Below are 12,982 nucleotides of genomic sequence, written 5' to 3'. Positions count from 1 at the left end.
AAAAGTACATTTATTACACACACACTACTTAATACTATGCAGTCATTTACACAAATATACATAAGGCAGGTGAAAATACCTTCGGTGACATTCTGAAATCACATTGGCACCATAATGGATCATGAGAGCATAACCACAAAAATCACAGTTAAGTCCCTCTTATACCAACTAGCACATTACCATATAGGAGGGTGTCACTTTAAATAAAGCATGCCTACTGGCTTTGTCAAGATTACTGTGGGAGTCCAACCCCCAGTAATTCAATGAACCCCAATATTATAATCACCCCCAAATTTACATCTGACAGTTCGGCTCCAGCACCCTTGATCTAGTGATAAGAATTGCCACCTTCAATGACATAAGGACTAGCAAAATTAGCAACGGAAATCAAATAGTGACTGGCACCACTCAACATCTGAGTTTTATATCGATAAACTTTTAAGGAGTTTTATTACAAAATCTCAAAATAGAGGAGAAATGCAATAAATGCCATGAAGGCTCAGATACAGACACAGTCAGAAATCTGAAATTATTCTAAGTCCTAAAAAGCAGAAATGTTTCTCTAAAACCTGTCAAAGTCACAAAGGAACACTGACAGCATATCTAAGGAAAAAAGGGAAAGTCTGCCAAAATAAACATGACAAAATCCTGGGAAGAAAAAGGAAATATATCTTGCTCATCTCCAAAACCAGGATGAGCAGCAATGCAAATTCAGCATAGCACGACTAGGGATAGCACTTATTGGATAAATCAGAAGTGTGATCTTCATTATACGTTTTAGAACACTAACCAATTTCTAAGGTAGTTGGGAATCTTTCATTAGCTTCCAGACCAACAGCAGTCCGGAGATGTAAAATACAACATGAAACATTCTCAAACAAAGACTAATTCACTAGTGAGCTAGGAAGTCTCCATCACAGCTTCCAGCGAAAGTGTCCTTCAGAAAGATACATCAGGAATACAATGAAAAGTTTTATTCACAATACATGCTCTCTAAGGAAAATAATTGCGTCAGTGTGCTGGGCTCTGTGAAAACTGTGGGGAGAGAAGGCTTGCAGAGGGACATTGACTGGGAGTGGAATGTGAAAACACCAGAAACATATCCATCTTAATAAAATGGTATCTTCAGCAAATGTGTCATATCTGAACCACGTTAATAATCACACTTAAGAAAATTATAATGAAATTGTTTTAAGTGGAACATTATTAATTAATTGGTTACCACTATATTTATCATACAAATCATTGTGAACATATTATTTGTTAACTAAAATTGCACATTTGAAAAAACAAGGATTTCTTGACCCTGCAAAGTTAGGGTAATTATTTAATTCTTTGGGGGGGGCTGCTGCGAACCCTGCGGTCCCTCCAACTCTTCTTTAAAACGGTGGTGGTGCCCCTGCCCTCCTGGGGCTACCACAAAGAAGGAAACAATGGCTAACCAAGCTCCATGGCATTATGATCGCTCCCTCGGAAGCGTATGCATACAAAATGTGCGGTTTCTGCCTTCGCACTCCGCAATTCTTTTTCTTTTGCCCCTTTTACTTTGGTAGGGCTGCATGGTTCAAACTGAGACACCACAACATACATCTTTGTTGCAGCAGTGTGGGGAGCCCACTCCCACACTAAGCCAAGCCGGATCCCCGCTCTGTTGTCTGCCAGCAGGGGAGCTCGCAAGTGCATTCTCAATGCACACTCCATGCATGTAGCGTGCTAGACTCACACATGCCACCCAACTCCCCCTAGAAACGGTCGCGGGGAGAGGAGGCAAGCCCATTGCCATTGAGGGTGAGCATGATGGAGCTCCACTTTCTTCTTTCCTTGTCGGAGGCCCAAGGCCCCTAGTTTGTCAATGTGGGGGGGCCATGACAATGCTCGCCCTTGCTCTTTTCTCTTTGGGGGGCCTTGTGATAGGGTTCCGGGCCCCTTTCTTCATATGCCAGCCCAGGGGATAGGGTCCTGGTCCTATTTAGCTCTGGGAGGGGGCCCCAAGCATGCTACTCTCCCTGGATCATAAATAACGATGCTTGTGCCGACCCCTGGGCAGTGGCCCATACTGAGGATTTCTTCTGGACTTGCGATGGACCCCCATGCGCTCCTTCACTCGTACTGAAGGTTAACACAACACCCTTTGCAACAATATACAACAGTTACTGATTGGTATAAAGGTGTTCAGTGCTCTTGTTGGTTTAGACTGTAGATCAATAGTTTGTTCAATTATGCCTTGCAATGTAAAACATTTAACCAACTGCCTCTTATTTATTAGCTTCACAAGCAATACTTAAATACAGGTACATTTTCACATAAGCAGGTTGCACATTATATTATTATTGTGGAGTTGATATTTGCAGTATGGGTAGTCTGTTTTGCCTCTTCAGAAGATCGTCTGCCCTTGAATAAAACGGAACCATGAAGTCAATAAATCAACTGTCTATAACCTGCATCCAATCAAATCTCAGCTCAGGTTCCTGTAAATGACAGGTAGAATTAACCCATACATAATTTTTAAGATACCATCTTCCAATCAGATCTGAATCACACTACAAGTCCTACATGTATACAATAGTCAAGACTGCCAGTACTACCAGATGATTTGCTCCATAATGCTTGTTTTAATAAGTATTTTTTTTATAAAGGAATGCAGGTTCAGCTGATGTGAAACAGATACAAACATCTATGATGTGTCTACAAGAAAATACAGTGCAATAACATATCATTTTTATTTGACCACCAATCCCAAACATCAAGGTGTGCAATGTCCATGAGCGTGTCTGCTTTCCATAGTCCATTTACAGAATTACAGCCTTACTGCAGAAGATGATCCAGACACTGTCTATGCAGGCAGTCATGGTAGACTGCAAGATCCTCCAATAATCATTTCAGACAGGCCTTGACCACTCACTTTTAGTTAAGTCTTCAGTAGGGGAGCAGTTACCCCATATTCAGCTTCAGTTCAGGAGAGGCTGTTTCAAAAATGTTGAATTCTTTTGAAGCGTATCTGAGGAAATCTGCTCCACACAGGCAGTTCAGTCTCATTGCTAGAAGCCAATCCCAATTCTCAGCAGGTCACATTGACCTCAAACCTTGACTTCCTGTCCTTTTTATGCATACAAATCGGTTAAGGCCAAGATTTCAGATTTGAAGAGCGGACAACTCTGTGTTCGTTTGGCTTCAATTTTCTCAGTCTAGCATTACCTTCCCCAGGACACCCTTCCGAAAGGTTCTGATGAACTCATATGCAGCCACGCTGTAGTTAGGCACTGTAATGTTCACATTCCCTAGAGGGAGACAAAGTAGATATATTGCACCAGCATTCAACAGAGATAATTGCACAGTGTCCTTCTACAGCCTGATACACAATCCCAGTGATGCCTGTGGGTGCACCTCAAAGAACCATTGTCAAAGACAATGGACGTTTTATTGACTGCAGGCAGTGTATTTGGATAAGGAATTTCTAAGCTTTGTACATGCACCTAAGGTAGGTCCCAGGGAAAGTTTCTGAAAGGCGTCTTTCGGGAAAGCCAAGAAAAAGACCAGATGTGGCCTTGGACTGTGCCCAGTTAAAGGAATTCGTCACGTTCAAGAGTGGAACCTGGGGTTGGTCAACTGAGTGAATATCAAACAAGGTCTTCTGAAGACTACTGTGGAAATCTAAGATCAAAGATGCAGTGAGTAAAGACAAGAAGAACTCAGTGAAATTACAGTGTAAGGTTAATCACATTAACATGCTCTGAAAAGTATTCACCAAAAAAGGTAAACTCAATAAGAAATAAAGACTTATGATATGTCCCTCACCAGTTTCAAGTAAGTGCGGAAAAACAGATAAAACTTCAATTCCCACGTTGAAAAGAAAGGGACGAATGTGAGTGTGAGAAGAAAAGTCTGGAGAAGTTACAAAGTTTTAAAGCCACCAGGTAGACAAGTTAAATTGTCTGTGGGCATAGTGTGACGAATGAAATTAGGGTTCAATTTAATGCATAAACATCTGTGTCATGAACGGCTGGCAATGGATGTTTCATAAGTCTAGAGGAAGGGAATATATCAGCATGACGAAAAGTAAATCATTTGCCAAATGGTAGCCTTTTTAAATGGTGTTATGCAGGGGCGATAAAGTGCCAAGGATCCAATTTGGACCATTTCCAAAATATTGGAATTGGTGTAAGGCACTGCAAGGCAAACAGCGAGTGACAAGCTTTATGATGATAACAAAGGATGTCAGTCATTATCAGCTGGAGTGAGCAACTAATTGTATAAACAGAGGAGCCCATATGCCGAATGCACGGTTTTCCGCACAGGTATATTAGAAGGAATACATGTATAACATTATTGGATGGAAAGGGTACTCCACAGAAAGAATAGTGGCACCTCAGGCCTTGGACTAAGATGTGTCCTGATGGGTGTAGCACCATATAGAGGAACAACTTCTGGAAGAAGGTGATTAAATGGCATAGTTTCAGCGTGTAAAGTTTGAGAGTCAAGGACTCAAAAAAGAGAGTTAGGTATACATGATTTCATGCCTTGGCCAGTTTTAGCTCAGCCTTTGATCTCTTACTTCAGGCCAGTGAGAGGCATAAGGAAGATGTGAATGAAATAGTAGTATCTATGGCCCCTAATAATCTTTAATGAAATACAGACTGTGTTCTAGGAGCATAATCTATGGTGAGAGCACAGGATGCAGCTAGACACTGAGTCACTGCCTTGTACTTAATGAGCTCTGGCTATCCTTAATCTAATCGGAGGGATTATTACTGTAACTGTGCTGGTTTCTATGACGTCCATGTGGTTTTTCAATGTGAGCGATGTAGTTTGACTGTGGCTTTCACTCACTCAACTTGTGGCACCATGCAGTCTTACCTGACAGCAACAATCATCAACTCTTTCCATGCCCTGATTCAGTTGCTCAGTAAAACACATTGCAGAACATCCTCATTTACATAAGGTGCAGTGCAACTAATCATCATTGTTCACTGTGCCCTGCCCTATGTGTACAAACCAACTCTCAGCAGTTGGACTGCAACACTTTTCCTGTAGTAAAGATGCAGTGAAGCTAGACTGGAAGTATCAGCCTTGTACTTCAGGTGCAGCGAGTTGGACACGGACTATATTGAAGCTGGTTTATGACATGCAACGTGTTCTCTAATTACAGTGCATTTAGGTGATGCAATTCAGCCTAGGAATATGTCATAGTGTGGTGGAAAGGAAGAACTCACCAACTCCAGTGATGGCCTTCACCTTTTGTGTTTTACCAAGTTTGATGGCAATCCTTTTCAGAACACTCTCGATGTCATCAGAAGGTGCCTCCAGCCCATAGCGCTCCACATAGCTGCAGACAATGAAAGTGACATAAGGTGAAAAGCAAAAGAACCAAGGTAATAACAAATTGTGACTTGCAGAGCATAACCATCAGATAACTGTCCCCGCAGGAAACAAACAATAATAGCAGAATAAAGAAACTCACCTTCTTACAAAGGCCCCAGGGAATGTACAGGTACGAGGCACAGGGTACAGCATTAGGATTTAAAGCAGAGAGCTAAGTCAAATTAATTTTCAGGAAAACAATACATAGTGTTACATGAGGTACCTTAAAGGAGAGAAATAGGGAGGGCGATCACAAATAGGCGCCAAACAGCAATACAAGGGTAGAAAATACAGGCAACAATCAAGATTAAAGAATAACAAAAGCCATGAAACAACAAGGAGTACTAGCACATGGTAGTAAAAATGATGACTGAGCCATCAGCAGGCAAAAGAAGTAGTACTGGAGACTAAAGAGGTTGAACAGAGCTAGGTAACAGGCATAAGAATCAGTAGCAGATGTAGTGAATGTAAGATTAAATAATAAAGGGTAGGATGAACTAGGCAAAACACACAATTTTGGAGGAAGGGAAAATCCTAGAAAGTGTTATAGACCACAGGGAGAAGAACCAGAATTATTCAATTAAGTACTCCATACAGTCTGGAAATAGCCCAGAGAACCTAGCTTGGGAGTAACCCAAGATTTGTAATATAAACTAAGAGGGGAAAAGAACAAAAAAACAGACAAAGGACTCTGGATTAACAACTAAAAAGGAAAAACTAACCAGGCATCAAATACGAGAATAGTAATTATAAGCCATTTTGAGTGGGCAAGCCAGGAAATCAGCAGAATAACTAGAATTGGTGATCTGAAATTGTCCCATCAGAAGCAGGCAGGAGACCAACGAAAAGATCTTAGGAGAGAGAGACTCGCAGTCAGTCAAAAGGCTGTGGGATAAAAGCTAGGGACCAATGCTACATATTTAAACCAAATACAGTCACGAGATCCAAGATTTAGTCTTAAACCTGTGGTTCACAGACACAGAAGAGATTAAAAAAAAGAGCATTAAAGCCATGAAACTGATAGGAGAGCCATGTCCTCACCAAGAAAGAGGAAGAAAGCAGGAAACAGGCAGTAGAGCTTGGAATGTGTGGCTGAATTAGGACACAAGCAAGATATCCAGGTCTGTGGACCATGGTGGGCAGAGAACAGTCACAAGAACCAGAGTTGTGGTATAACTGAGGATGGGATAATCCAGGAAAAGAATACAGGTATGAGAGACTAAAACAGGAGGTTAAGGTAAGGTCAGATCAGGTGGGGGTGCCAGAATCAGGTACCAACAAAGAATGAGTTAAGAAGGACAAGTACTTACCTTCAGTAACACTCTTCCTAGTCAATATTTTATCTAAGTGCATATTTGTTACCTTCTGAATCATCCTAGGCACCAGGCTAGAGCGAGGTACTCAACAATTGCTCCCTTGTGCTGACTGGTGGCACAATTGGCCTCTATCACATCTCCATCCTGCCACTGGACGTGATGACTCAGAACAGATCAAGGGCACCAACCCTGGTGCCAGCATCAGCTTATCACTGACAGATATGGAGCAACTGATGAACTGAGGAAACAGTGATTGAAATCTAGCCCTGGACCATATTAACTATGAGAAGCCGACTCCTCAGAACTGGGAGGAGGGACTAAATTTCATGTAGCAGCATTGCAGATGTCTGGAAGGCTTCTGCTGGAATGAGCTTGAAACCCCATAGGCAGTTCCGCCCTGGGAAAAGCATAGCACATTCTTCCCTTACTTTGCACCTGCAACTCCAACAAGGGCCTGATAATTTCCTGGTGCTCCTTAGTCCTAGCAATGTAAAAACTAAGGGTCCACTGAAGAACCAACCGGTGTAACCTTTTCTCCTTCTTAGAGGGATGATATGGGGGAGAAGAACACAAGGAACACGGTGGACTGCTGACATAAGAGGGAGACACCATTTTACAGAGAAAGGATGCTTGAGTACAAGAAGCTTGTCATGGGAAAATGTGATATATGGCACCTGAACAGACCATACTTGCGACTTACTGACACAATGTGCAGATGTGATTGCACTAAAAATTAGAGTCTTCAGAATCAAAAGTCTCAGGATGCAATTGTGGATAGGTTCAAAGAGTGCATACATCAGAAACCAACCCCTAAGATGGTGGCTGCATAACTCGGAGGCTTCTGGGCCCCGCAATCCACGGCAATGCATTGGGCCATGAAACTACAGTGCTAGTGAACCCAGTGGTGGGCTGGGTGGGCTAGCGGACTCCGGTTTGTGATTGGTGCGCCACGGCAAAGATCACGGCTGGGCGCACGTGAAGCCCCGAATCACAGAGCGAATGGCTGGGCGTGATGACTGTGCGGGCTGCCCCGGTGGTTTCACCTATCCCCTACTGAGGGATCGGGGTGTGGTCTAGCCACCTAGTCGCTTGTGTCTCTTGCTGCGATTAAGGAAGTGATGCGGGCAGGCATGTGTGCCCTACTGGGTGCCTGCCAGTCTTAAACGGTTCCCGCCTGCAAGATTGCTACAACGCATAGGGGAGAAAGGAGGCCCTGTATAAGGCCTGACCTTTCTGCTGTGACCTGGAGGCCCAATGACGTTAAGGCAGAAGGACAAGTACTGGCAAGTGGAACAGCGGTACCATGAACGGCATGCCAGGTACAGGAACAAGTTCAATAATTGGCTGCCCAGAGGCCCAGTTCAGCTCTCTGTAGCATATGGGCAGCACTTACCTGGTGCCACTGGGACCCGGTGCACCTTCATCCAGCCTCTTGGGCACCATGGAGCCTGACGGTGGCCCCCTGACATATTTATTAGTGACACCACTGCACTGAACAAAGGGGGGCGCTACTGGGGTACATGGAGGTGCCCCTGAGGTGCAGCAAAGGCCGCTGGCGGCAGCGACCTAATTGCAACTGTAGCCCTTGCACTGAGGACTGCATAGGGAATCCAGACCTAGCTGTGGTGACCACACCGGTGCCCTAGATAGACAGAGTCCACCTGTTGGCGGACTGGTGGGGGCACAGCTGAGTACAATGTAGAAGACTACAGGGACCACTAATTGCAACCCCATATGTCTTGAGCTGGGTGTCCATCTTAAGTGCTGTCTACAGGAGCAGATGCAATACAGTGCTATACACTACCCCAGGGGGTACGCTCTTTTTTTCTCCTTACTGTGCGGAAAGCCTGTGCCTGGAGACTGCGAGTGTGGGGGTGCACCACCGGCCTGCTAGCTAGCCGCTTATGTGACCTGGAGCATAGTCCAGATTCACATTCCTGTCCAAAGATTCCCCACTGCTCTCTCCCCCAAGGCAAGCTGATTCACCTTACTGCTGAGGAACCTGTCCCCTTACGGCCTGAGAGCCCTCTTGGACTTCCTATGACCTCCAAGGAAGGAGGAAGGTGAGGAGAAATGCAAAGGGTCTCCCCCTGGGTCTTTAGGCCAAGGACCACTGACAACCATAATGAGACCAACCAGGAATAAAGCTGATAAACCAGCTCCCCACTCCTATTCCCGGTCCACCCCCTTGGTGAGCTCACTGACTCAGACACTGGAGGACTATATTCCTCCTACCACAGTGACATCCCAAATGGACAAACTGTATGTTTTTCCGCAACTCTTGTGTGGGGAAGAAGCAATGCTTGGGGGTCATCACAACTCATATCAGCCTTCTCAAGGATGACCAGCACAAGTTAGCTGATAAGAGTCAAAACAAATGAAATGACCTTCTCTGCCCTATATCCATGCCAACCGGATCACTCGTCACAAATCATTCACCTGCGCCGACATGTAGAACAGCTCCAGGATTGCGTGGATGATGCAGAGGGGGGAGCTCAAATAAATAATGTTTGAATCGTGGGTGTGCCAGGGGGTGCAGAGAGCCCTCACATCACTCAATTCATAGAGGACTGGCTCTGGACTGTGACAGCCCCATTGGGCCTGTCTGAATGTTTAAGGTAGAAAGAGCGCACTATAACTCCACGAAAAAGCCTATATCAGGACTGCTGCCTCATCCCATGGAGGCCAAGATACTTAATTTTAAAGACCGGGATACACTACTACCTGCAGGGCGTGAAAAAGCACCCATCCTCATGGAGAACACTAGGATTTCTCTGTTCCTGTATTATACAATTACTGTCCAAGGCAGGTGCTCCTCGTTCCAGGAGGTCAAAAAGCCTCCAGATGATCGATGAGCAAGGTGCTATCTTTTTTGATACCCCAGAAATAGCATGGGACTGGCTGGAACAACACTTCCTGGATTCCCAGAGATGGAGAACACAGAGACCCAAATCGCCCAAGTCTCAGCAAGCTCAACAGAGGCAGCAACAGGGGGCATCTAATTGGGATGGCTCAGAGGCGGTTCCCTCCTCACAGCAAGCCCAGGAGGGACAGCAGGAAGTGATTTGGTCTGCAAGCACTGTGTGACTCACCCAGAAGCCCATCAGCTCATCACAGGGCAGTGCCTAGGAATCTTAGCAGTATAGTGGCACTATCCCCCTCGATTAACCAGCAGATGACGAATGACCAGTTGGGTTGAATGTTGTGAGTAGTCTATAAGCAATGATGTTTTCCTTTTCAGGTTGCTGCCTGTGGTTCCAGTTTACTGGATCGCCCCCGGTCACTCACGAGCTGAACTGGGTTGCTGGTAGAGATGCACGTAATACAATTGTTTGCTAATTTTCTGTGATACACGGATTATTCAATACCCCTATTAATGATGTATGAGGGTGTGAGAAAACAGGGCTGATTGCAGAGCCCCCCTGACTTTTTGCCCCCATTTTTCACTTTTTGCTGGTGATTTCCTGACTCTAATGATACTCTGGGTACTGCTAACCAGTCCCAGTGCCTGTACTCTGTGTAAAATCAGAATGCAAATTCGGCAAATTATAACTGGCTACGTCAACCTACCAATAAGTCCCTAGTATATGGTAGAGCATGTAGTTTTAGGGACCCCTGCACAGGAAGTGCCCCCATAGGTGCACTGCTGAGGTGCCCAGTGTCATTTTAAAGGCAGGCCTGCCTTGCTGGCTGCTTTTAAATTGAAGTTACATGCAAAATCGACTTTGGAATTAAAAGTAGTTTCTAAGTCTTTAACTACCTTAATCATACATATAAGTCACCCCTAAGGTGTGCCCTATGTGCCCCTAGGGCTGGGTGCCATTTAACTATTAAGCAAGGATCTTATAAAATAGTTTTATAAGCCCTGGTGAGGTAAAACAGTGAAATTCATTTTTCCCTCATTGTAGTGAATAGCCTTCATAGGCTAGAATGGGGAGACTTTATTTTAATTTTAAAAGTCCCCTTAAGTAACAGATACCACAAGTGTGGTATCAAATTAATTGTTAGGATAAATCCCACAACTTCCAGTTGTTGGATTTAATATAACTTGCTCAGGTAAGGAGTTTAAAACTTTACCTAAAAAGTTGTCAATTTCAGCCCTGCAGTGTTTTTGCTGCTTTGCTCTGATTGTCAGCCTCTGGCAGCCTGGCCAGGCTGCCTGGATGAGGTGTGAAGTGGCCTGGCTCAACACAACGAGCTGTGCCTGGGGGAGGAGATCTTCCTTCAGCAGATGGTGAAGCAGGAAGGGGGGAGGGCTGCCAAACTGGTCTTCAAAGACAGGGAAGGACATTTGGATCAACCCAGCAACACCCTCACCTCCTGCAAACCCTGAAAGATTAAGGGCAGGAGAGGGGTGTGTTTAGGATTTTTAGCCACACCAGTGGGTGGTCTCAGCCAGATGTAACCTCCAAAAATCACTTTCAGCCATGATGGATTTTTCAGAAATGTTGCTCCCCGGGATTGATTTATGCCACACTTGCCAGGAAGTGGTCATCACAGGGGGAAGGACCCTGCCCCTGATTGGAGAAACAGGACCCCCTGTTTTTCACCCAGGAGCAAGGATAAAACTGGCAGACCTGCACCCACACCTCAGATCCCTATCAGATTCCAACAAGGAAGAACTACAGAAGAAGAAGGACTGACCTGCTGGACCCCTGACCTGCACCTGGACATTGCACTCTGGAGGACTACTTGGGCTTCACCACGAGAAGGACTTTGCCTGGCTTAAAGTGGTTCAAGGAGAGACTCCCTGTTTGCTACAGGTCAAAACTTGCTAACCAGAGTCCCATGCACCACCTCCTGAAGAAACCAACCATCTGACCACTGCCCAGTGGCCAAAAGAGTTTGCACAAGGTGCATTCTGGGAGTTGTAGTCCGCACCCTTAAGGAGCATCTCAGAGCTTCTGGAACCTTGGGGTGAGCTGTGGACCTCAGAAGACCCTTAAAGGAGCATCTTGAAGACCATCCAGAAGTTTGGAGAACTTTTGGGAAAAAGCTCCATAAAGGGACCGATCCACCGCAGCACCTCTAGCCGGCTTGCCTCAACCGCGACCCGGCCTGACTTGCAGGTTCGTCCCGGTGAAGAAAATCTCTAAAAAGTGACTACTTCTGAAGTTGACTGGGACCTCCCAGGCAGAGTATCCGAAGAGGGCTCTAAGGAAGTCGGATCAAGATTCAGGTTTGTCCCGGTCAAAGGATTTTCACCTTGAAAAAACGACTAACTCCGAAGGTAAAAATCTCCGCCGAGTTCCAAGAGGTTGGATTGGACTGGCGACTTGGTCCCGCGGGAGAAAATCTCCAGAAAAACGACTAAGTCCTAAGGTAAACTTTTGACCGAGGCCTGCCGCGGGCTGTAGCCGAGCCGGGCTCCAACCTGGTCGGCCTTAAACTTTGACTTTGCCCCGGTCGAGGTGCGACCAGATGACCAGATTGGTGATTTTTGTTTCTATGCGCGAGAAAGCATTAATTCTTTAAAAATTCATATCTCCAGTCCCCTTATCTGATTGTATTCATTTTGGTGTCATTTTAAAGTTAAAAATATACTCTTTTTTTATAAATTGGTGTTGGATTTTTAATGTGTTTTGTGTTTTACTTATTTACTGTTTTGTGATTTTTAAATGCTTTACACATATGTCTCCTAAGTTAAGCCTTGTCGCTCATTGCCAAGCTACCAAAGATTGAGCTGGGTTTAATTTATTGAGACCTAACTGGACCTAAGTGGAGGTTAGTGGCCTATTGCCTATTGCCCTTACCAATAACCCATTTTCCAACAGAGGGTATGTGTTTTCATCATGTACAGCACTAGGGTCCGGAAGACCCATCACGCCCAGGTCAGACTTCACCATCTAATTTCAATTAACCCAAAAGATTTGGAACTGAGCAACCCTTATCCAAAGGCAACCATTTTTCACTGGTTCATATGTTCTTGATGTTAAAATTGTTGGGTCTAACGGTGAAATATCGATGGACTGAGTATTCTGGGATGAGAGTTTACTGTTTGACACTGTCACCTGACATCATTAAGGGGCACTGCAGCATGTGACATGGAGATGGCTGCTATTGAAGGGTGGGGGGCGCTGCTCCAGAAGGGATGAACACAATCTTAAATGCTTATAACATCATCACCTGGAATGTGCGGGGCATGGAATCTGTATATAAGAGGCACATCGTTTTGGCACAACTGAATAGGCGTCGTGCACACGTAACATTTGTGCAAGAAACCGACCTCAACATTCATGAGGCTCAAAAGCTGTGCAAGAAATACAGCCAACAACTATTTCAGACCTCTTTTTTCACCCTTGCACGCG

At 44.9% G+C, this 12,982-nt stretch overlaps 1 protein-coding gene across 2 annotated transcripts in view; it reads right to left on the bottom strand.

Moving 5' to 3' along the window:
• Nucleotides 1-2,235: 2,235 nt before the first annotated feature.
• The window catches only part of MTG1 (mitochondrial ribosome associated GTPase 1), a 197,817-nt gene continuing 187,070 nt past the window's right edge, over nucleotides 2,236-12,982 (bottom strand). For both annotated transcript variants that reach the window (XM_069240823.1, XM_069240822.1), the window contains exons 11-12: nucleotides 5,211-5,323; nucleotides 2,236-3,278 (exon numbers count right to left, since the gene is read on the bottom strand). In XM_069240823.1, the coding sequence (XP_069096924.1) occupies nucleotides 3,181-3,278; nucleotides 5,211-5,323 (211 nt within the window). In that variant the 3' untranslated portion in view covers nucleotides 2,236-3,180. The remainder of the gene's footprint in view (nucleotides 3,279-5,210; nucleotides 5,324-12,982) is intronic.

Source organism: Pleurodeles waltl, chromosome 6 (assembly GCF_031143425.1).
Source record: "Pleurodeles waltl isolate 20211129_DDA chromosome 6, aPleWal1.hap1.20221129, whole genome shotgun sequence".
Lineage (NCBI taxonomy): Eukaryota > Metazoa > Chordata > Amphibia > Caudata > Salamandridae > Pleurodeles > Pleurodeles waltl.
The sequence above is the reverse complement of the archived record's forward strand: the minus strand, read 5'-3'. Positions and strand labels throughout refer to the sequence as shown.